At 47.5% G+C, this 25099-nt stretch overlaps 1 protein-coding gene across 1 annotated transcript; it reads left to right on the top strand.

Moving 5' to 3' along the window:
• Positions 1 to 309: 309 nt before the first annotated feature.
• On the top strand, positions 310 to 4650 carry LOC125545835 (RNA polymerase II subunit 5-mediating protein homolog). Its single transcript, XM_048709876.1, has 11 exons — positions 310 to 736; positions 833 to 892; positions 1002 to 1169; positions 1695 to 1761; positions 2234 to 2511; positions 2602 to 2679; positions 2798 to 2834; positions 3044 to 3108; positions 3917 to 3961; positions 4040 to 4117; positions 4216 to 4650. Exons 1-11 carry the CDS (start codon positions 533 to 535, stop codon positions 4279 to 4281), a joined length of 1146 nt encoding a protein of 381 aa, XP_048565833.1. The 5' UTR covers positions 310 to 532; the 3' UTR covers positions 4282 to 4650.
• Positions 4651 to 25099: the final 20449 nt, after the last annotated feature.

Raw genomic sequence — 25099 nt, forward strand, 5'->3', positions numbered from 1 at the left:
TAAATGTTTTTAAGGATGTCACATCTAAGCTCCCACAAATATATAATACAACAACAAGAAAAAAAATAGGACAAAAAAATAAACCACAAACAGAATGGACATCAATTTAGATATGACATAACTATGTCACATCTTTTAGCAGTTCTGAGCAAACCAGATAGCCCACAAGGTAACCGCACCCGACACGTCCCCTACTTTTTTTTTTGAGACAAAGATATGTCCCCTACTAGACCCATTGGTTCAGCGGCCCGACCCAAAAAACTAAAGGCCACTTGCGCATTCTGGGCCGTCCCCGGTTTCAGGTTGGGGCCACGGGAGGCGGCAGAGTCACCGAAGACCCATCGGGACTAGTGGGTCGACCCAGCTAGCTTCACGACCCGCCGCCGCCGCCGCCGCCGCAGGCGGCCACCGCGCCATACACGCTCTCCGCTGTCAACACCCAACGCCCGGCCTCCTCTTCCGCCTCCTTCGGCGCAGACGCTGGGTTTAGGCTTGGTTGTGGGTAGCAGAGCAGAGCGCGACAGCGGCGGCGATGGCAACGGCGAAGAAGGGGACGGCGACGCCGCTGGCCTCCGCGTTCTCGCCGGAGGAGACGAGGAGAGCCGTGTCCCGCGTGGCCCAGGCCATCGCCGACCGCCGCGCCGACCTCGCGCGCATCCAGGGCTTCTTCGCCGACAACGCCGCCCTCGTCAACCTCGTCCAGCGCCTCCCCGACGAGCTCTCCCACCAAATCATGGTCTCTCACTCATCCCTACCTCCTCTCGTCATCCTATTTAGCAGCATAGCTACTTCCCACGAGCCAATTTAGTGATCCCCTGGTCTGGTTTCGCAGGTCCCCTTTGGTGGCGCCGCCTTTTTCCCTGGGAGCTTGATCCACACCAATGAGCTCCTGGTATGGCATTCCACAGATTCTTTGGCCTTGGAGCTTCTACCTGCCTGCTTGGTTTTCTGCCTGCGACTGTAACATGTGTGCTGACAATTTTGTTTGGGTTGTGCCTTAGGTGCTTCTGGGGGATGGGTACTACGCTGATAGGTCTGCGAAGCAGACGACCGAGATACTGCACAGGAGGGGGATGGAGTTGGAGGCTCAAATGGAGGCCATCAAGGCAACCATCTCCGACCTCGAGGCTGAGGCCAAGTTCTTCGAGTCCACCGCTGCGGAGGCTTCGGTAAGGCTCTTGGCTCTTGTGAAATCTTCAGAAATAGTGTATTCCTATGCTAGTGTTCAGCTAAGAGGTTACTGTAGTAGCAATTTGGTTGAGGTCACTGGTAAGGGGAAAGGGAAATTGATACTGAATTACAGTAGATTGATGCTGACATGGGGACTCTGCACTTGTGATACTTATATAGCATGCAGACTAAGCTATAACATCTTAGCCTTGTTGCATTGAAAGCTGGGTGCTTCTTGTTGCTAACATGTTTGTTAATCTACGCCGTGGAAACTAGTGTAGATCCATCTATATAAAATGGGTGTGGTCTTACTATACATACTACATTGAGGTGCAGCAATATAACCTTTTTGGCTCCGAACTGAATTACTCAATATGATTGATCTTTCATTGTATTATACTCTATTGTCTTAACAAATTCGATAACTATTCTCATGTTGGTCTTCAGCCTATAGTTTAATTGTGGGTTTTGCTTCTGTGCAAAATTATTTCTAACTGGATCCTTAATTATATTGATGCCCGCAGGAGGGTCTTGTTGAAATAAGGGAAGAATATGATGAAGAAGACACAGAAATAATTTCATCAAAAACAGGTAATCATTTGGAGCTTTTGTTTATTTAGCTACTGATATTCTGCATCCTTCTTATCTTCAGTATGTATTGGCTCTTTTTGTCATCTTAGTATGCTGAACTGTAATGATGATGTTGTACTGACATGCATATCCCACTTGTGAGTCCTTGGGGTTCAGATTCAAATTTACCCTATCCAAATTGACTTTTATTGACATCTTATACTTCTTGATTATTCCTGAATTGACAAGGTCTAGAGTAATCCTGCAGAAAGTTGGCCTATTGGTATCTCATTCTACAATTGAATGTTGTTTGGCTGAGAGCATTATATTTTTTTTGTAGTATATTTATTTTTGCAGACATTATGTCAAGACTATCTTGTTGTGCTGAGATGATTGCTGCCTTCAAATGAAGCAGTGGCAAACCTTTAGCACTTACATTTGTTGCCAAGTAACAACTTCTGCTTCAGCGTGACTTTCTACGTATCTTTCCCAGAGGCTTCAAGTTCTTCTGGGGGCATATCAGATGAGGAACATGCTCGGATGATGGCTAGGTTTGATGAGCTTGAAATGTTAGAAAAGGAAGCTGGAAGTACTTCCGAAGATGAAGGTGATGATGACGACGACGATGGTGACGATGAAGATGCTGGAACAAGTGAGGATGGTGAGGAAAATGGGGAAACATTAAGTTATGGCAATGAGCATGACAATGTTAGTTTTGGTGCCTCAGTTTCTGGAAGTGGTGGTAATGGCCAGAGTCAAGGAAATGCCCAGGTATCTTTGTGCTTGTCTAGCTGGCATGGCATAATTTGGTGTAATATTAATTTGACCAATGTGTTTATATGTTGGTGTTCGAACTAATAGCTGAAGAGTGCACTAAAGAAGCTAGGAGAGAAGGAAACACTACAAGGTTCTTCTCTTGCGCCATCAGGCAGTACCTCCGTAAGCTCATTATTCCTTTTTCAACACCTTCTACTTTGTGCCTGAATGAATGGCTAGCAGTCAAAATTGGTTATCTTAGCTTCTGTAACAGTAACAGTGTGTTTCATCTAATGTGCAGATAACAAACTCTGAAGTTCAGGCTTCGCTTAGAAAAGGTTAGTCGTGATACTGGCATGTGGGACACCATATTCAGGATGTGTACATGATATTTTGATTACCTAGTGACACACCTAATTGTTTTGCTGATTTTTATTGTCATCTTGTTTGTGTAAGAGTTGGTACTCCTTTTTGCACCAACGTGTTTGCTTGAAGTTCTTAAAATTACCCTGCTTATATGCCTTTGACCTAAATTTCCTACTTGCAGCTGTTTCTTTTAAAGATGAGAACGGGCAAATAGTTAGTTCATCAAGGTACTCTTCAGGACCCAAGGTATGTATTCGAAGGGATTTTTGTTGGAAATAATGTGCCCTCCACCCCCTCGACTTCTCTCACATTATCTGAAATTTTACTGGGCCATGGCCCATTTATTCCAACATTATTTTCATCATTCCTTGCCTATGTAATTTTTTTTTCATATTTTTTGGTCGCTGTTCTTCTATAGAAACATAATGAGGCAACATGGATGTGAGTACTAGCTGTCCTCAGTTCTCACAACATTTGTCAGTCTTTTTGGTCACGGATGTCCAAAATACTTCTGATATTATGAATCCAGTCTGCATATGTCATATGTAGACATGATTGTCTGGCTGTGCTTTAGATCTTCGCACCCGGTTAACTTCTTAGTCTATTTTTTAACATAAACTTTGTGCTAACCTGGCCTTGTGTTTGCCCTTTTACCTTAGGCTAGTAGAGGTGTAGAACTATTGCACTCTCCTTTCGCAAGTATATTATATTTTGGATACTGACACGGTCTCAAACATGCAACTTTGACTATTCCTTGTATACATATTTGAGCACATGATAATTAGGAGATATTCTTATAAAATATTTAATGATGTCGTTTTTGCAACGACTCACCATCTAAATAGTTCTTCTATATGTATTAGTAGTTAAAGTTACTGTGTGCTTTCTAGAAGTTCATAATTTTGTGAAGCGAGGTAGTCGTTCTCTGTGAAGTAAAATCAGGCACCATTCTGAAGACCTAGGGATGCAGTTTATCTAATGTTTCATTTGTAGTGTTCTATTGTTTTTATGTATTTACTATTAATAGTGCTGACTATAGTTACTTGCCTGGCAGGTTTCTTCATCTCGCGATCGGCAGATACTACCAGGTGGACAAAAGGTCATTTGCTCGTACTCTGATGTATAGTGACATACACCTTTTTGAATTGCATTTCACCCTGTTTATGCCCTTCACCAGGCTTTCACGGGATCTATTGTTGAACACGATGAAGGTCTCTCAGTGATCGAACAACCAAGGAGTAATGATAGTGAGAAAGTAAGCTCCATCCTTTGAGTCTTTCCATTGGCATTGTGTGGTGTGCATTTATGTTTTATCTGATCCCTGTAAACTCCTTGCCTGAACATATCTGGCAGCCTGCTAGTTCCGCTTCTTCTTCAAGGCCCATGTCTAGATTCAAGATGCAGAAGGGAGGACGCTGAGTATGCCTCTTGGACACTAGAATTAACACAGGATCATCTACTTCGAGTCGCTGGCAAGAGCTGCATTGACAAGTACCATGCATCAGAATGATGCGCCGCATTTTGGACAGGGGTCCTTTTGAGTTTGTCAGTGCGTCGGGAAGGACAGAAGTGTTGGCATTCTGAACGTATGACACTATCACCTCAACTTTTATCCTGGGTCTTTTGCCGTTGCCTGTACGGTGGAATGGTTTGATGCGTGTCTACAATTTGTACGCGCGATATGCTTAGAAATGCAAAGAAAATTGCTTAGAAGGAATTGAAACAGAGGCTGATAGAGAGATGAACGATTTGTGGTCAATTGATTGGTTAAATCTGGGAGTAATTAAGCATACGTTAATACTAGGTAGGAAATGAATCAAACGACTCGTTTGATTCATTATAATCAGAGAGCCAGGAGGGTTTTTTTTCAACAGCCAACTAATGTTTCCTACACATCATGGCCATGGCATGGTCAAAGTGGTGGCCCAGGCACCTCTTCGCTTGGCGCCTGTGAACCCCACCAGGATGCGACCCCTGACATATCTTCACACCTGCAGGAAGGGAGGAGAAGACCAATTCGAACAACAGACGTACTCCTTCCGTTCCTAAATACGTATAAGATGGATGTTTTGAACTACCAAAATATTTAGGAATATAGGGAGTATTATATTATCGGTTTTGCTAAAGCACATCTAGATGTGCAATAAATATTGCACATCTAAGTCCTATGTCATTGATCTTATGTTGAGATTCGTGTGGATATTTTCTTTTCTTTTTTTCCTCTCTTTATGCTTGATTCACTCACTTAGATGTGCAATAACTAGAGCACATCTAGATGTGCCCTAGACACACCCTTATATTATATGTACCAATGCAGGTCGATGTTGGGTACTACACATGCTTTCACAATTCAAGCATATTCGATGATGGTCTGTGTCTAGGTTTTAGTCGACTGAGGCTTAATCAAGTCTCAGTCAAGTGATAATAATATAAGAAGAAAAAAACTTGAAAAAAAATTATGTATGAATCTCCATGCAAGATAAAAGATCATGTATGAATCTCCATGTAAGATCAAAGAAATATAGCGTCGACTGAGACATAACAAAGTTGACTTAGCAAAGCTGTTTGATGATTGGTTTCAACTCGTCTCTTTTCAGAAGTCTTGAGTACTATGTCAAGCCAAAGTGTATGCCTGGGAGTCGGGTTGTTAGGGTTCCGGTAGCCGCCAGGGATGCAGGAGGTTAGGCCGGCGTGCATGGAATCAACTGAGGCGAAAAAATAATTCAGGCCACAGACACATGGCTGTCAGGGTTTCTCTTGAACAGAGCAAAAATCCCCTTTCTTCCCTATGCCTATGGGCAATGGATTGCTTGTAGAAACTTTTCCAAGAACCTAAAAATTCTCGATGCCCATATAGATGCCTCTAGGTCGTTTGACATTTTCTTCAAGTCTCGAATAGTTCAATTTCAATGTACCTTTGCACCTACTCCCTCTGTCCCATAATACAAAAGTTTAGTTTGTACAACGGTCTTATATTATGGGATGAAGGACATACTTTTCTATTTCTATTTGTACAAAAGTGCATCTTGCTGCACAATGGATGAGGCCACGGCGGCGGTGTTGGCTGGGATTGGATCAGGGTCAAGGGCACTGCCGATCGAGTGGCGGGAATTCGGACAACCGTGGAATGGGAGTCTTCCGCGGTGGTAGTGGATACAGCGACGGTCTCTGTTTCTGCCATCTAGCCACCTTCCGGTGGATGCGGCTCGAATCGTACCCCTTCTGGCCGTCGATGACGAACTCCTCGAGAACCATGGCGTTCTTGGCCAGGAACTTGACGAGACGTACCTGGAGGCAGGTCAGCTTCTCCGTGTCGAACTTTATCACCACCCTCCTTAACGAATTCTGGAGGCAGGGCAACCTGCATCTGCGGCAAAGTCCTTGAAGGTCCGAATCATCACAACAATCTTCGTCCCCATCGTCCAAGTCCGACATGGCGGCAATCTGATCCGGTTCTGAGATTTCTTCGAGGTACTCCAGCCATCTGAACTTCAGCCGGACCTCGCGCACCGCGGGGCAGCACGACAGCAGGCTCACGACGGCCCTCGCCACGGCGCCGTGGTTCTGGACACACCACCCGCAGAGCTCTTCAACCTCGAGCAGATCGAGGTTGGGAAAATAAAACGACATAGTATCGGCGAGGTCGCCCATGGAGTAGGCGGTGAGCTTGAGAACCCTCACGTGACGCATGGAGTCGACATTGAGCATGCAACGATTTCTCACTATTGCCGCCGGGGAGTGCAACGCCAGGTGGACCTCCTCCAGGTGCGTCATGGGCGACTCGAAGGAGAAGGAGGTGCCTTGGAAGGTGACGACGCTGCAGCCTAAGCGGCGGAGGCGGGGCGCGTCGACCTCGATGCTGCACACGCCGGCAAAGTAGAGGTTCTCGAGGCCGCAGTTGGCCATGAGGAGGACGGTGGCCGCCGGGCATCGGACGCGGTAGCTGTAATTGGGCAGGGTGTCCACGAATCTCACGGACTCAAGGTGGATGTCGGCGAGCTTGGGCGCGGCGGAGATTATGTCCTGGAGCGTGGCAAGCTTCGTGCGGCACCGCCGGAGCCGCATGGCCTCCAGGCACGGGAACGCTAGGGGCCGCCGTCGGTCCGAGAAGGGCTCGAGGGCGTAGCCGGTGAGCTCGAGGACTCGGAGAGCGGCGAAGGGTACTGAGCGCAGGGAGTACGGGAGCGTGCAGCGCCCGTAGTCTAGCCACTCGAGCCGGAACTCCTCGGCGTCGGCGACGTACTCCTCCGGCACGACGACGACGCCGGCGCTCTCCTCCTCCGCGGTGCCGACGGGGTCCGCCTCGTCCTCGATGCCGGAGGAGTCCTCCTCGTCATCGATGCTGGAGGAGTCTTCCTCCTCGTCTTCTTCCGGGCTGCTGGCGGCGTGCAAGGTGCCGTAGTCGCGCGTGCGCATGCTGTCGTCGCGCATGACGAGGGTAAACTTGTTGGGGCCGCGGCCGCTGGAGCGGATCAAGCCAAGGCGCGCGTTTGTGATGTCATCCAGCACGCGAGTCCAGAGAGGGTCGCTGCCGCCGCCGCCGCCGCCGGTGGTATAGGAACGGTAGTCGACGTTGACGGCGCCGGTGTCGAGCCAGAGCGGGCGGCGCCATCGCCGGGAGAGCGCGGTGGTGCTGGCGGCCTCACGTACCGGGGCGAAGGAGAGTATGTGGATGAGCAGGTCGTCGGGGAGCTCGGAGAACCGGTCCCGCGCGGCGGCGGTCGCCATGCATCCGGATCGAGTGTTCTGTTAGGGCTCTGTACCTTTGCGTGACATCGTTATACGTTCTTTTTAGGGCTTGACATCCTTATGTGGACGTACTAGTGTACCACCAGAGAAGGCCCAAAGTAGAAGGGCATTGGCGCTTGGGCCGTCCAATGCATTAAGCCATCGCAACATTGTCTTGTGCACGTCGTTATGCAACTGTGTCTCAAAAAAAAGGTCGTTATGCAATATCATTGATGTTGCGATCACAGTCACAGCGCAACGCCATTGCAGTGTCGCCTATATTGAGCTCGTCGTTATGCAACATCATCAATGTTGTAGTCGTCGTGGCGTAGCATCATTGTCGTTGAAGGCACATCGCCGTTGTTGCAGTCGCCATGACACGACGTTTGCAACATCGTTTGTATTGCACTCGCCATTATGCAACATCGTATGTGACGCAGCAGCGCTCGTAGCACACAACCTAGTGTTCAGCATCGTAAGCCACTAGCGACGATTGCCGTCAGCATAGTCGGGTTCGTAGGAGAGGCACACCATGCCCATTGCAAAAGAAAGGAAGAAGCACCACGGTGTGTCCCCTCCCAGACCAGGTCTTTGCAGCAGCTTGTGTGAGCATGGTGCTACCAAGGAGAGAGGGCACGGTGAACTTATGTGGTGGCGACGAGAAATTTTGGGGAGACGGCGGAGTGGGATTTTGATGGAGGCGACGAAGTGGAGCGTGGAAAGATAAGATTGCAGGAGAGGTAGAGAGTGGTGGGTAGGGCATGGGGGTATGTGTCGCTCGAGGGAGGCGAACTGGCGTATGGCTGCAATAAGTTGGTTGATTGTAATATTTCCCCACAATATAAACAGAAGTGCTTAATAATTTAAGTATATGTCTAAAAAATACTATATGCATAGAAAAGAAATACTAAGTATACAACTGTGCAGGAAGTGTGTCTTCGCTAGGGTTTCTCGCGAGAAATGCTACACTTACGAATAGATTCTTACTGATTGAAGTTACGGACTGAGCTGTGAAACCTCGATTGAAAATAATGAGGAGGTGGGACCCGCACTGGAAATCAAGGGGAGAAAGAGATTGGTGGAGAGTAGTCCTTACGTGGTTTCCATGTCATCTTGCCCGTAAGTGTAGAATTATTGGTTTCTCGCCCTTGGCGATCTGGAGGTGGCAACCTTGCCACCGCCACCGCCGAACGCCGCGCCGGCCGTGTGTGGCCTCTCCCCCGTGTCCAAACCCAGACTGGACGTCGGAACAGCGGTGGCCGTGTCCGCAGATTGATCGCTCGGCCCCTTGTGGCCCTGTGATCCAGCCGTCTTCGAATTGGAGTCTGGGTACCCATCGTGGGTCTTGCCGTTGCCTGTATGGTGGAATGGTTTGATGCGTGTCTACAATTTGTCCGTGCGATACGCTTAAAGATGCAAAAAGAAATGCTTAGAAGGAATTGAATGATTTAGGAAATGAATCAAACGAATCGTTTGATTCATTGTAATTAGAGAGCCAGGAGGGGTTTGGTTGACCGGCTGACTAATTTTTCTACTAGTTTTACTAAAGCACATTTAGATGTGCACTAAGTCCTATATCATTGATTTTATGTTAAGATTCGTGTGAATATTTTTTTTCATTTTTTTATTTTTATGCTTGATTCATTTACTTAAATGTGCAATAACTAAAGCACATCTAGATGTGCCCTAAACACATCATTTTTCTGCACATTGTGGCCATGACATGGTCAGAGTGGTTGCCCAGGCACCTCTTCGACTGGCGCCTGTGAACCCCACGAGATGCGACCCCTCACATATCTTCTCACCTGCATGAAGGGAGGAAAAGACCAATTCGAACAACATACTCCCCCCGTTCCTTTCTAAATATAAGACGTTTTGATATCTCAATTTGTAATAGCAAATGGAATGGAGAGAGTATTATGTAGGTCGATGTTGGGTGCTACACATGCTTTCACAAATTCAAACGCATTCGAGGGTTGACATTTTCTTCCAAGAACCTGAAAATTCTCGATGCGCATCTATGCCTGTAGGTCGATTGACATTTTCTTCAAGTCTAAATCAGAATAGTTCAGTTTTCAGTGTACCTTTGCGCCTACATTTCTATTTTTCTAGAAAATTGCATCTTGCTGCACAAAGGACGACGAGGCCATGGCGTCGGTTTTCGCTGGAATTGGATCAGGATCAAGGGCACTGCCGAGCGGCGGGAACTCGGACAACTAGTGGAACGGGAGTCTTCGGCGGTAGTGGAGATGACGGCGGTCTCCGTTTCTGCCATCTCGCCACCTTGCGGCGGATCCGGCTCGAGTAGTACCCCTTCCCGCCGTCGACGACGAACTCCTCGAGAACCATGGCGTTCTCCGCCAGGAACTTGATGAGCCGAACCTGGAAGCAGGTCAGCTCCTCCGCGTCGAACTTCACCACCACCCTCCTCAGCGAATTCCGTAGGCACTCCAACGTGCAGCCGCAGCAAAGCCCGTGAAGGCCCAAATCATAACAGCAACCTTCGTCGTCGTGGTGGCCGGCGTTGATGGATCCGCACAGGGAGAAGTCCGACATGGCGGCAAGCCGATCCGGCTCCGCCATTTCCTCGAGGTACTCCAGCCATCTGAACTTGAACCGGAGCTCGCGCACCACGGTGCAGCAACGCAGCAGGCTCACAACGGCCCTCACCGCGGCGACGCCGTGGTTCTGGATAGACCACCCGCAGAGCTCTTCAATCTCGAGCCGCTCGAGTTTGTAGAAAGTTACCGACATAGCGCCGGCGACGACGGCGAGGTCGGCCATGGAGTAGACCGTGAGCTTGAGAACCCTCACGTGGTAAATAGAATAGAGCATGGAGCGACTCCGTGGCCACGCCGCTGGGGAGTGCAACGCCAGGTGGACCTCCTCCAGGTGCGTCATAGGCGAGTCGAAGCCTCGAAGGAGAAGGAGCTGCCTAGGAAGGCGACGACGGTGTAGCAGAGGCGGCGGAGGCGCGGCGCGTCGAGCTCGACGCGGCATGCATCGAAGTTGAGGTACCCGAAGTTGCAGTTGGCCATGAAGATGACGGTGGCCGCCGGGCATCGGATTCGGATCTGGTACTCGAGCTGCGAGTTCACGAACCTCACGTCCTCAAGGCAGACGTCAGCGAGCTTGGGCGCGGCGGAGATCATGTCCTGGAGCGTCGCGTAGTCCGTGCGGCACCGCCGGAGCCGCATCGCCTCCAGGCACGGGAACGTGAGGTCCGGACAGGGCTGGAGAGAGTAGCCGGTGAGCTCGAGGACTCGGAGAGCGGCGAACGGCAGCCAGCCCGTGCAGTGTTGGAATAAGCCACGTCACGTGGTGTGGTCGGGCTCGTCGGGCGCGACGGATGTGCGCGGGACGTGCGGGACGCACTAGTGCAGTCGGGCTCGTCGGGCACATCGGGTGCGCGCGGAACGGGCGGGACGCAACGGAAGTGTGTGTGTGTATGTGTGTGTCTGGGCATTGTATGGCCAGGGGCGGAGCCAGGATTTGGATATGGGGGGCCAAGCCAAATCAAGCAAAGAAAAAAAAATATCCAGTACAAAAATAATCATATAGAACAAGGTTTTGCTGAAGCGACATAAAAATATCATTACATTTTTATTAATTTAAAGTGGCCTCTACGACTGCTAATAAGATCAAAAATATTAATAATTTCATCAGAAGATATCTTAGCTGCTAATTTTTTTTCTATGTAAATTATCATGCAATGGCAAAGCAAATCATCTCCCATTTTACTTCGAAGACGTGTCTTGAATATTTTCATACCCGAAAAAGCCCGCTTTGCAGTTGCCGTTGAGACTGGGAGAGTGATAACTAGTCGCAGCAACCTGTCAACCATTGGATATGAAGAAGCTTTTCCGGTTTTAACTAGCCCTTTTGTTAAACAAGCAATAGATGGCAGGGTCATCAGTTCTGGATGGTTGCACACATCTAGCTGAAAATGAGGTAGCTGACTTTCTAACGGAGCTAATTCTTGACTTGAAAAATCAGCAGGATAGAATTTTTCTGCAAGAGTGCTTATCTTTGGGATATCAAAAGATTCATGCCTTGGATCCAATGATGAACAGAGAGTAAGGAGCTCAGTTGCTTGTGTGCTGAATCGATCATTCAGTTCACTCAGTTGTTGATCAATTGCAACACTGAAAACATCGACTTTGTAGTGCTGGAGCGTTGTTGTGTTGTCATGCTTATTTCAAGATTTGGTAACATCAACATACCTATTAATTTCATTACAAAGTCAGCTAAATTCTCAAGATAAAAATCAACCAAGATATAACTTAATATAAGTTAAGTAATTTTATAAAGTAGAAAAACATACTTGCTGTCCAAATTTGGGATATCAATCTCGTGCTTCACACAAAAAGACTTGACCTCCTCTAAAAGAGAGTCCCAACCATGTTCCCTTAGCTCACCAAGTAGGAACTTTGTGTTAGAAATAGAATCCATGGCATTTAAAATATCCAAAGATTTGTATTGGAGTTTCTGACACAACACATCAGTGATCTTCATAATCTTTTCCATCAGATGTAGAATGAACACGAAATCAAATGATATGACAATTTTAAGGGATCCAACGGCATCTCCACGAGAATATTTTGAGACTGAACGGTCACTTGCTATACCTCTTAAGACGGCAACTGTAGCAGCAAACATCTTCTTTAAGCTCTGTATGGACTTATAGTGTGAACTCCATCTTGTGTCTCCTGGTCTCTGTAAGGTTCCTATTTGGTTTTGCCCTCTGCCTGTATCAAGCTCTCCCAACTCAATTTCACGAGCAATTTCCTCCGCTTGGTTTGCTAGTAGTTCATCACTGCGCTTTGTAGAAGCACTAACAACATTTATTACAAAATTTGCATTCTGAAAGAAGTTATGTACCTCATATACCTCTCGTGATGCAGCAACAAGCGCCAATTGTAATTGATGAGCCATACAATGAATATAGTAGGCATACGGACACTCACGGAGAATAAGTGCCTTCAGTCCATTCCACTCCCCTCTCATATTACTTGCACCGTCATATGCTTGGCCCCTGATGTCTTGTACATTCAAGTTATTATTTGACAGTACAGTACATATTTCATTTTTCAAAGTTAAGGCAGCAGTGTCATTAACATGAACTAGATCAAGGAAACGCTCAATTACTTCTGCTTCTTTGTTGGCAAACCGAAGAACAACTACCATTTATTCTTTTTTTGATTCATCCCGAGCTTCATCAACCATTATATAAAACTTGGCATTACCTATTTCTTCTCTAATTGCTTTCTGCACTTCTAGAGCAAGTATGCCAACAACCTCTTTCTGAACTTCTCCGGATGTATACTTTGCATTACCTGGAGCATTTTCAAGAACAACTCCTGCGACATCCTTATTGTACAAAGCGAGAATCTTAACCATTTCAAGAAAATTTCCTTGGTTCTTAGACCCCGCAGATTCATCATGACTTCTAAAAGAACAAGCTTGGAATATCAGCCACCTAATGGGACAAAGCGACTAGATGTTAGATACCAAAACATTAAGTCATGTCAAATTTTAGTTGATGTAAAAAAACTTGCTTACCTCATGGCATCGATGGTAGTCTTAAGCCTCAATCTCGCAGCAGTAGCTACTTTCTCATTTCTCTTTTCCATCACATTGTCGATATGAGCCATACTGGTCTTGAGATCTTCATAGCACCGAGCGGAATAGTTGTGAGCAGAGTCCGGGCCCCCAACATGAGTTAAAAAAGCACACACTTTTCCATCATTAACCTTTTTCCAGTTTCTAAAACCCTTGACCGAGAATGTATCGGACCCACATCTCCCAACAGGTTTTTTTGAGAAGAGAAAGCACGGCAAACAATATGCGCTATCATTATGTGTTGAATACTCAAGCCACCAAAAATTTGTGTACCAATCTTTTTGAAATCGACGACGGTGTTTAGACTTTTCATCAAATGGGTATTCTTTCAACTCCGGTTGATATGCTCCCTTAGATATATAAAAATGCCGAGCGTCATCTTGCTTGTCCGGTGGGAGCTCCCAAATTTGGCAACGTTTACCGGGGTCTCTCTGATAAGGTGTGGTTATAACTTCTGCTTGTTCTGCAACTGTTACCACGTCCGGCATATCCTGATCAGAAGCGTTAACTGGACTCGGATTTGTAACTTGCGCATCCGCCTCACCAACAATTTCAGTAGGTTGAGAACTTGAAGCAACCGGCTTAAAAAAATCATTAATCTTAATGGTGTTTGGCCCTGCTTTTCTCTTCATAGTTGCTGCGTGCATATTGGAATGGAGTCATGAAGAATTAACATGCTGTGTAAGTTCGACATAATCGCAGATAGGAAGTAATACAAGATAATGGATAATTTGCATCACAAAAATAAGAACTCGCCGCTGGCCGGCACACACAGTACAACACTATCATGATAATTGTGGACATGTCGAAGATGGAAACAGCCGAACAGGAAATCCTTCATAGAATCAAAGACCATAGAATCACAAATTACACAACCAAATTACCAAAGCAAAAAAAAATCTGGAGCATCAATTTGACCAGGACTGAATTCGACACAGATACAGGATAACAGGATGAGAATCGACTTGCTTGTTTGTGGATTGAAGCGGGACTGCAGGAAGAATTGACAAGTGCAGGTGCAGCAGCCATTTACCTGAATATGTGAATCAGACCGGCTGATCCCTGATCGAGAATCAAGAGCAGGAGCCACCACCACCGAGCCAGGAGATGAGGAGAAGGCGAGAAGCAGGCCTGGGTCCTGGGCAGGAGCAGCTGAGCAGAGGAGGGCGAATGGGCGATGGGCGAGAAGGGCAAGAGGCGAACGGGGGCGAGGGCGTCGAAAACTGGAACGGCGGCGGCGACTAATCCCATGTATACGCTAATTATGGACTTAGAGTTACGATGGAAGCTAGGGCCTAGGCCGCTACTAGTGGACTTTTTTTACACGGGCGTTTTTTTCTTTCTACCAATATTGACGTTGTCACGTTGAGGTATCTGATAGGGGGGGGGGGCAAATACATGCGTACCTGCCTATGTCTCGTCAATCCTATACTACGTACTTCAGGTTCGCTCGATCGTTGGGGGGGGGGGGCAGGCCCCTGCTCGCCCCCCCTTGTCTCCGCCACTGTGCATGGCCTGCGTGCGTGTGTGCGTGCGTGTACGAGACTAAGTTGAGTCGGACTGTGGCTGAGCCTGCGATCGTGTGGCGAGGCAGGCAGGATGCAGCGGTAGCATGATGGCACCAGGTCTTGCGGAGGAGCTGGCTGCGCACGTTCGAGCGAAGACCAGATCGCCATGGACTCCATAAGGGCTACGTATTGTTAGCTATAAAGCCGGCTGTATGTTTGAGTTTGTTAGTGCGTGCGTGGTGCTACGTCTCCGTTGGTTACAAAAACGGCTGTAAAATCCTATGCACCGCTGCCATGTTCTCAAGCAACCAAGGCCATGTGCTTTCCTCGGTGGTTGTGGTCTAGTAAACGCAATGTTCGTACAGCTACTAGACTCGCTCTTCAAGGAGCATCTTGCACCACCAACTTTGCCGACAGCTTTGGTTACGATCTCTGGTGGTTCTTTGTCTGCTGTTGTGGTCGAGGTTGAGGTTGCTAAGATCGCCTCGGTCCAGACTTCGTGGAAGTGGGAGGCCGTCCCTCATGAAGCCAATACTTTCTTAGTTTCCTTCCTTTCTGTCGAAATTTTGCAGCGCGTTGCCACTTTTGAGTACAATGTGAAATCGCATGGCGTGAAGATTACTTTCAGTGAATGGAAAGCTGAGGAGCTTCCATCCGTTCTTCCTTTGCAGTCTGTATGGGTTCATGTCACGGGCGTCCCACCACCACTGCGCCATTTCCTTGGTCTATGGGCGGTTGGATCGGTTATAGGCGCCACTCAGGACGTTGACTTGGTTTGCTTGCGCCGACATGGTATAGTGCGAATCCAGGTGGCTGTTCATTCCTTGGATATTTTCAACAAAAAGCATGGGTCTGATGAAGCCTCGGTCTCCTCTGATGTTTACGTCAAGCTTAATGGATATGCGTTTCGGTTTGTACTGGAGGATGATTTTGTCCCCGACGCTGACTTCATTCCGCGGATTTGGAAAAACCATGATGATGGACATAATGACGGTGCTAACGGGGATGAAGATATGCCAGATAGGGATGCGAACAAGAGAACAAAAAGTGTCCAGTCCGTTGGTGAAAATGCAGCGTCTGGAGCTTACACAGGTTCCAATGTTCCCATGCAGACTACTCATGCGGGCTTTCAGAATGCTACAGTTCCAACCAAAGGAAGTTTAGTGCATAATGATCTGAGGCCTTCTTCGCTACAGGTGCAGGCGTCAGTTGACTGTGCAAATATTGTGTCCATGCAGAGGGCCTCAACTATGTCCGCACCAGGCCATGCAACGGCTTCTACTGCGCCCATGCAAAGGCCAGAACCTACGCCTACACTTGGCCATGCAGTGGCTCCTATGGCGCCCGGACAGCAAGCCGTGGATAGGGCTGCTGCGGGGTCCGTGGCTGCATGTGCACCCAAGCAGTCTTATGCAGAGGCTCCTGCTAATCATGTGCACGCCTCACCTGTGCACCCTGCCGTGGGAGGTGGGGTACTGCATGCTGTGCATGCGGCTGCTCCTGCCTCGGTGCTTGTGCAGCCGGGCGTGGGTGCGGGTGCGCCGTCACCCGTGCAGGCTACAGCTGCTGCTTCGGTGTATGCGCAATGTTCAACGACGCCGTCCATCCAGACTTCTTCAGCTCCTGCTCCGGTTGCCGTGGTCCCCCTTGGCCCAGCTGCGGATCGTCCGAGTGGATCAGCCACGACACCCCTTGCGGCCGTTTTAGTGGGACTTGTGGCGCATCCCTCTTCACCGACCTGTGGGACAGTTCAGACGCCGCCGAGCTCGCAACAATCAACACCAACATCTCAACATAAGACACCGATGTGTACTATGTCTGGAGGGCAGGCTTCGCCCCTTCGACGTAGTAACCGTCACGCCGTCTCCGCGGATGGTTCCTCTCCGACCGATGAACATTCACTTGTAAAGGCAATGCGTCGACATGCCTCGAGGAATTTGGACCCCACACCAGGTACCTCGTCTCCTCAATCTTTTCTTTCATTTTTGAATACCGGCATTTCCTCTAGCTTAAATAATGTTGGTATATCTATGGGGAGAAATGACAATGAAATTAATATGTCGGTTGGGGCACTTAAACATATGGAGATTGACGGTTTAAAGGTTTCTCCAAAGTGTAATAGCACGCCACCTAACCCTGAGACCGAGGAGGAAGATGAAACGGATGCCAAATATGATGGTCCGCTTATCTCCCACTTGGTTGGTGAGGTTACCGAGGTTGGTTTAGATGATGCAAGACCTGGGTCCATATTTTGTGACTTCACGGTGTCTTCGCGGAAATCTAAATTGCATTCCTCGAAAAAGAAACAAAAACCGCCCAAGAAGGCGAAATGTTCCACATCGACCCGAGTTTCCACATGAGAGGCATGTTTTGGAATATCAGAGGTCTCTCAGACTTGGCTAAACATAAACACGTCAGTGATTGTGTACGTGAACATGGGTTGGACTTTGTGGCAATTTCCGAGGCTGGTAAATGTGACTTCAGGCCAAATGTCCTCGAGCACCTATCAGGTGGTTTCGACTACACATGGCATAGTCTACCAGCTCGTGGAAGGTTTGGAGGAATCCTTCTTGGGATACAGACCACGACCATGGACTTGTTGGCTTTTTCAACAGGTGAATTTCATATCAAATTTCACTTACGAAACAGAGCTGATAATCTTACATGGAGCCTGGTCGCAGTCTATGGGGCTGCCCAAGATGAACACAAATCGGCTTTCCTTCGTGAACTGGTGAACCTGGCTAAGGATAACCCGTGTCCAATGATTATTGGAGGGGACTTTAATATCCTTAGGTACCAACAAGAGAAAAATAATGACCGCTTCGACACTCATTGGCCCTTCCTATTCAATGCTGTGATAGACGGTTTGGATCTTCGGGAGGTCAGTATGTCGGGGCGGCAGTTCACCTGGGCTAATAACCGATCTGTGCCGACATACAAGAAGCTCGATAGGGTACTCGTGGACACCGAATGGGAACTAAAATTTCCTATGGTAACCGTGCGAGCCCTAGAGCGTATCGAGGCATTATCGGATCATGCACCCATCATTCTGGATTCTAACTCTACTAACCCAGCAGCCCGTCGCCCTTTCAAATTTGAATTGGTATGGCTTCATCGGGATGGATTTGTAGACATAATCAAGAATGTTTGGGAGAGGCCCGCCATTGGTTGCACACCTATTCAGAGATGGAACTTTAAAATAAGGGCCATGAGGCAACACCTCACTGGATGGGCGAAACACACCAATGGGATATATAAAAAAGAAAAACAACGGCTCTCTACCATTATTGACGACCTCGACAAGATTGCAGAGACACGCACCTTATCTCAACAAGAGATCAAATTAAAAAATCAATCTAATGAGAAGGTCGCCTGTCTTTTGCGAGAAGAGGAGATCAAATACTACCAGAGATCCAAAGCTGACCTAATATTGATGGGTGATAGTAATACAAGATACTTCCAATTGATCGCCAATGGGCGACATAGGAAGAAATGTATTTACAGTCTCCAACAAGATGAGGGGCTGATCGAAGGTCAGGAGGATCTCAAAAAGTATATCACCAAATACTATAAATCTTTGTTCGGCGCGCCAGCTGGGGGGAACTTCACCCTTGACGAGACCTGAACAGATGATATTCCACAAGTCACGGCAGAAGAAAATGATATCCTAACGGCACCATTCTCAGAAGAGGAGGTGAGAGCGGCGGTGTTCCAAATGGAACATAACAAAGCTCCAGGCCCATATGGTTTCCCTGTAGAATTCTATCAGAATTTCTGAGATATCATCAAGACTGATCTTTTGGAGTTATTTAATTGTCTTCATGCCGACCGACTAGACCTATTCAGACTTAACTTTGGCGAGATTGTCTTGTTGCCAAAGATTAAGGAGGCCGAACGGATCCAACAGTTCAGACCCATATGCCTCCTTAATGTTAGCTTCAAGATCTTTACCAAAGTGGCTACGAATAGGTTAAACTCAGTAGTTGACCATGTTGTCAGGCCATCTCAAACGGCGTTCATGCAAGGAAGGAATATACTCGATGGCGTAGTAATTTTGCATGAGACCATTCATGAGATGCACCGGAGAAACATGAGTGGAGTAGTATTTAAAATCGACTTTGAAAAGGCCTATGACAAGGTCAAATGGTCTTTCCTCCAACAGGCCCTAAGAATGAAAGGTTTCTCTGATAAATGGCACCAATGGATCCAAAATTTTGTAACTGGAGGTAGTGTGGCCATCAAAGTCAATGATGATTTAGGCCATTACTTTCAGACAAAAAAAGGACTACGGCAGGGTGACCCCATGTCCCCAATGTTATTTAACATTGTTGTTGACATGTTGGCTATTCTGATTGAGCGCGCCAAGTAGGACGGCCAGATTGCAGGAGTAGTGCCACACCTTGTGGATGGTGGTCTCTCTATTCTACAATATGCCGATGACACAATTCTTTTTATAGAACATGACCTGGACAAGGCTCGAAACCTGAAACTCTTGCTTTCAGCATTTGAGCAAATGTCGGGTCTCAAAATTAACTTCCATAAAAGTGAACTATTCTGCTTTGGAGAAGCCGTTGAGGCGGCTGCAGATTGCGCTGACCTGTTTGGTTGTGCACATGGTCAATTCCCAATTAAATATCTGGGAATACCAGTTCACTATCGGCGTCTCACCATTGCGGAGTGGAAGCATGTTGAGGAGCGTCTAGAGAAACGACTGAGCAGTTGGAAAGGCAAGTTGCTCTCAGTTGGAGGACGGTTGGTTTTAATTAACTCTGTCCTCACAAATATGGTTCTCTATATGCTTTCTTTCTTCCAACTCCCAAAAGGGGTCCTCCAAAGATTGGACTATTTTAGGTCCAGATTCTTTTGGCAGGGAGACGGTGAAAAGAAAAAATATAGGCTAGCAAAATGGAGCGTGGTTTGTAGGCCCAAAGACCAAGGTGGCCTTGGAATTCATGACCTGCAGGTCAAGAATGAGGCTCTACTTAGTAAATGGTTGTTCAAACTTTTTACTGAGAATGGTGTTTGGCAAACCATATTGCGCAACAAGTACCTAGGCCAAAAGGCGGTGTCTCAGGCTTATCGGAAACCTGGTGACTCACACTTTTGGGCCGGCCTAATGGTGGCAAAGAAACATCTTTTTCGCTTTGGGTCTTTCGCGATAAAGGATGGGTCAGAGGTTCGTTTCTGGGAAGACATATGGCTAGGCAATGCCAGTCTCCGAGAGCAATACCCAGCCTTATACGCCATTGCTCGCGATAAGAGTAATACTATTGCGCAAGTGCTTAGTTCATCCCCATCGAATATTTCGTTCAGGCGGGATTTGATTGGCCCCCGACTTTTGTCATGGCATAATCTTTTATCCCGTCTGGATTCGATTAATCTGACACAAGGTCGGGATGTGTTTCACTGGAAACTCACAAAATCAGGGTCTTACACAGTAGACTCGATGTACCGTGCGCTTATGCATTCTGAGGTGCCAGTGAATAATAATAAGAAAATCTGGAAGTCAAAGATTCCACTAAAAGTTAAAATCTTTATGTGGTATCTTCGTAGGGGAGTTGTGCTAATCAAAGACAATCTTGCACGGCGCAACTGGCCAGGAAGTAAGAGCTGACGAGACAATCAAATACCTCTTTTTCCAATGCAAGTTTGCACGGTCTACATGGTCAGTCATCCAAATAGCGTCAAATTTGTATCTGCCAATGAGTATTGCCAATATATTTGGTCATTGGTTGGACGGAATTTCAAATAGTTTCAAAACGCTAATATGGATGGGGGCGTATGCCTTACTATGGTCGCTTTGGCTATGTAGAAATGATTTGATTTTTAATGACAAAAATGCTTCTCCTCTGCAGGTTATTTTCCGTTGTACGCACTCACTTCGTACGTGGTCTACGCTACAACAGGCGGAACACCAACCGCTGTTCAAGGCGGTGTGTACGCGGTTGGAGCAGGCGGCTATGGAGGTTTTTCCCAACATGGGTGGCAGCATAACCTCCGGATCCATCCACCGCCGAGTTCGACATAGGCAAAGTGTCGGTCAATAGGACTCTACTGTTGTCGTATTGTCGGTTTTCTTACTTTTTCTAGTGTCAGACTTTGGTGTTTGGCTGTGTGCATCCTAGTTATGCAGAGGCCGGGTGTTACTCATAATGTTTTGTATCCGCTTGATGCTACATTTGAGATAATAAAATCGCCCTTTATCGAAAGAAAAAGTTTGAGATAATAGAAAAGGGCTGCGTTGCGGCCGGAAAAAATACTGTTGTGCTTCTTCTATCTCTATCCTTCGTCCGGTGTGAGAGAGCGGCAACAATAGTCCGCTCCTTCCACGTACCAGAAGGTGAGCTTTGTCACCGGGAAACCGCTGCCGTCGGCTGCGGCGAGCGCATTATTGGCGTCACGCACAATCGCAGGGCGCCTCAAATAGCAGTCCAGGTGGTCGTAGGTGTGAAAGAGAGCGGCAACAACAATTGGTATCAGAGCTTCGGTTCGGGCGATCACCGGCGACCATGGCTCTCATCCCACACGGCGGCGGCGCGGGCGAATCGGCGACGATGGCGATGCCGATGCTGACCGTGGACAACTACACGGTCTGGGCCATCAAGGCGCAGGCGATCCTCGACGTCCACACCGTATGGGAGGCGGTGGCGCCGGGCGACGCGGCGGTGAACGCCAAGAAGGACAAGATGGCGCGCGCGTTGCTTCTCGGGGCGTTGCCGGAGGACGTGCTGCTGCAGGTGGCGACGAAGCTCACCGCCAGGGAGGTATGGGACTCCTTGAAGGTGAGGTTCGTCGGCGCCGATCGGGTCCGCGTGGCGAGGCTGGGGACGCTGCGCGGCGAATTCGACCGGATGAAGATGGCAGACGGCGAGGAGCTCGACGTGTACGGCGGGAGGCTCACGGCGATGGCGGCGAGGTATGCCAACCTCGGGGAGACGCTGGGCGACGCAACACTTGTCAAGAAGTTGCTGGATACGGTGCCGGATCGCCTCTTCCCCGTCGTCGCCGGCATCAAGCAGTTCCACGACGTGACGACGATGGCATTCGACGAAGCGCTCGGACGGCTGTGTGCGTTCGACGAGCGGGTTCGGCGCCGTGGACAAGACGGCGGCGAGCGCAGGGGTGAGCAACTGCTCATGACGGCGGTGCAGTGGGCAGCGCGATAGCGTCGACACGGCGATGCTCGGGACGACGACAACGAGCGCAACGTGGCGTCGGGGAGCGGCGGCAACAAGCGCAGGCGCTTCTACAAGTGCGGGGAGCATGGGCACTTCCGGCGCGAGTGCCCGCAGCTGCGGAAAGGACCGGCGGTGGAGCAGACTCTCTTGGCTGGCGCCAACGTTGACGACGACGGACTCCTCTAGGCCGTGGCTTAGGGGGTGTGTGTTGGAATAAGCCACGTCACATGATGTGGTCGGGCTTGTCGGGCGCGACAAATGCGCGCAGAACGTGCGGGACGCACTGGTGCAGTCGGGCTCATCGGGTGCACGCGGAACAGGCGGGACGCAACGGAAGTGTGTGTGTATGTGTGTGTCTGGGCATTGTATGGCCTGCGTGCGTGTGTGCGTGCGTGTAGGAGACTAGGTTGAGTCGGACTGTGGCTGAGCCTGCGATCATGTGGCGAGGCAGGTAGGATGCAGCGGTAGCATGATAGCACCAGGTCTTGCGGAGGAGCTGGCTGCGCACGTTCGAGCGAAGACCAGATCGCTATGGACTCCGTGAGAGCTACGTAATGTTAGCTATAAAGCCGGTTGTACGTTTGAGTTTGTTAGTGCGTGCGTGGTGCTACGTCTCTGTTGGTTAAAAAACGGCTGTAAAATTCTAGTCTGGTGTGGCGTTGTGTGTCCAGTTTGAGATAATAGAAAAGGGCTGCGTTGCGGCCGGAAAAAATACTGCTGTGCTTCTTCTATCTTTATCCTTCGTCCGGTGTGAGAGAGAGCGGCAACAACAGTTCCCTCCTTCCACGTATCAGAAGGTGAGCTTCGTCACCGGGAAACCGCCGCCGTCGGCTGCGGCGAGCGCATTATTGGCGTCGCGCACAATCGCAGGGCGCCTCAAATAGCTGTCTAGGTGGTCGTAGGTTTGAGAGAGAGCTGCAACAACATGCAGTAGGGGATCATGCACCTCCCGTAGTCTAGCCACTCGAGCCGGAACTCCTCTGCCTCGGAGAGGTCCTTCACTATGCACACATCCTCATCGAGGCTCGCAGACTCCTCCTCCTCCTCCTCCAACTTCTCGTCGTCGTCTTCCGGGCTGCACGCGGCCTGCAAGGTGTCGTCGTCGCGCGTGGTGAAACCGGTGCCATAGCTCACGACTAAGGTAAACTTGTTGGGGCCGTGGCCGCGGGAGCCGAGGAACGCAAGGTTCGCGTTTATCATGTCGTCCAGCATGCGACGCCTGAGAGTATCGCCGCCGCCGACGCCGGTGGCGTAGGAACGGTAGTCGAGGTTGACGGCGCCGGTGTCGAGCCAGAGCGGGCGGCGCCATCGCCGGGAGAGCGCGGTGATGCTGGCGGCCTCACGTGCCGGGGCGAAGGAGAGGATGCGGATGAGCAGGTCGTCAGGGAGTTCGGAGAGCCGGTCCGGCGTAGCGGCTGTCGTCGCCATCCAGCCAGATCGAGTTCTGGTAGGCAGGCCTCTGTACCTTTTTTTCAGGAAATATATCACCCGTATCGAGCCCTAAGTTTTTTTTTTTGAGCAAATACCGAATCCTAATTGGAACCGTCTTCGGGCGACGCTAGCGAGCCGGCCCAGTAGCGAGGTTTTGTACGCTGCGCGCTGTAGGTCGGTTTGCTACACCCCTAAAAAAAGGCCCGGTTTTACTATGTTTTTTTTCGTTTCTTTTGTTTCATTTGTCACTTCACCGGTTTTATTTGCCTTTTCTTTTTTTCTTCATTTTGCTTCAGTTTTCTCATTGTTTCTGTTCTGGGTTTCTTTCTTTTGTTAAACTTTGGTTTCTTTCTTCTTTTCTTCGCCTTCTTTTGTTTTTCTTTGTTTGTTGGTTTTTATTGGGTTTTCTCACAGATGCCATTCTTTTTCTCAGTACACAATGTACATTTTTTAGAGCACACGTGAAACATTTTTATGATAGGAAAATTTTCAAATACATGATGTGCATTTTAAAAAATACATGTTTTGGTCACTTTTCCTAATATATGTTGTACTTTTTTAATAGAAATAAACATTTTTAACCTACGGGATTTTTTACCACGGTAGATAAGCATTTGTTTAATTGTCATAAACATTTTTGTATATCGACAGAATTTTTCTACAAAATGTCACGTACGTCCGTTAATTTTATGAAACCTATTTTTTAAGAATGCAAAGATTCTTATCACATTGTATACAATTATTTTGAAAATTTCAGGGAAACATTTTTGAAATTTGTGAAGTTTCTTTAAATGGTACATAATTTTTTTACTACATGAAAAGATTTTATTGAATTAGTTGAGTATTTTTTGTGCATTATGTAAACTTTTTAAAATGGCACATACATTTTTTAAAGACGTGGAAATTTCTTTAATGTCACAAGCATTTTTTGTACACATGACTAACATATTTCTATTCATCTTTAACATTTTGCAAATGGTAGATTAACATTTTTCAGTTTTTAAAAAAATTGTAATATATACGAGGAATATTTAAAAATACAAAAAATTAACAAAAATGTGACCAAAAAAAGATGCGTGGCGTAAGCAGGCGTGTTCACTGGGCCGTCCCTGCAAAGGCCCGGTTTTATTTGCTTTTTCTATTTTTTTCTTCATTTTGCTTTGGTTTCCTTTGTTTTTTTATTTCTTTTGTTATACTTCGGTTTCTTTCTTCTTCTGTTTTTCTTTGTTTGTCGGTTTTTTATTGGGTTTTTTTTCCAATTTCCACATATGTCTTTCTTTTTCTCAGTACGCAATGTACATTTTTAGAGGACACGTGAAACATTTTTATGATTCGACATTTTCCAAATGCATGATATACATTTTCAAACATACATGTTTTGAATAAAAATTATCTAAATACATGTTGTAATTTTTTTATAGAAATAAAATTTTTTAACCTATGGGAACTTTCATTACGTTATATAAGCATTTTTTTCTATTGTCATAAACATTTTTATATATCGGCATAATTTTTCTATAAAACGTCGTGTACGTTCATTAATGGTATGAAACAATTTTTACAGAACGCAAAGATTTTTTTTCGCATTGTATACAATTATTTTGAAAATGCCAGGGAAGCATTTCTTAAACTTGTAAACTTTTTTTAAATGGTACACACATTTTTTTGATTGTATGAAAAGATTTTCTTGAAGTAGTCGATTTTTTTGTACATTATGTAAACTTTTTTTAATCGCACGTACATTTTGTTTAACATGTGGAAATTTCTTAA

The sequence above is a fragment of the Triticum urartu genome, chromosome 3, assembly GCF_003073215.2.
Source record: "Triticum urartu cultivar G1812 chromosome 3, Tu2.1, whole genome shotgun sequence".
Taxonomy (NCBI): domain Eukaryota; kingdom Viridiplantae; phylum Streptophyta; class Magnoliopsida; order Poales; family Poaceae; genus Triticum; species Triticum urartu.

Coding starts and splice junctions, on each gene's coding strand:
- LOC125545835 (XM_048709876.1), top strand. CDS start 533: ATGGCAACGGCGAAGAAGGGGACGGCGACGCCGCTGGCCTCCGCGTTC. Junction 2,680..2,797: donor CGCCATCAGGCAGTACCTCC/GTAAGCTCATTA, acceptor TCTAATGTGCAG/ATAACAAACTCTGAAGTTCA. Junction 4,118..4,215: donor GGAGTAATGATAGTGAGAAA/GTAAGCTCCATC, acceptor CATATCTGGCAG/CCTGCTAGTTCCGCTTCTTC.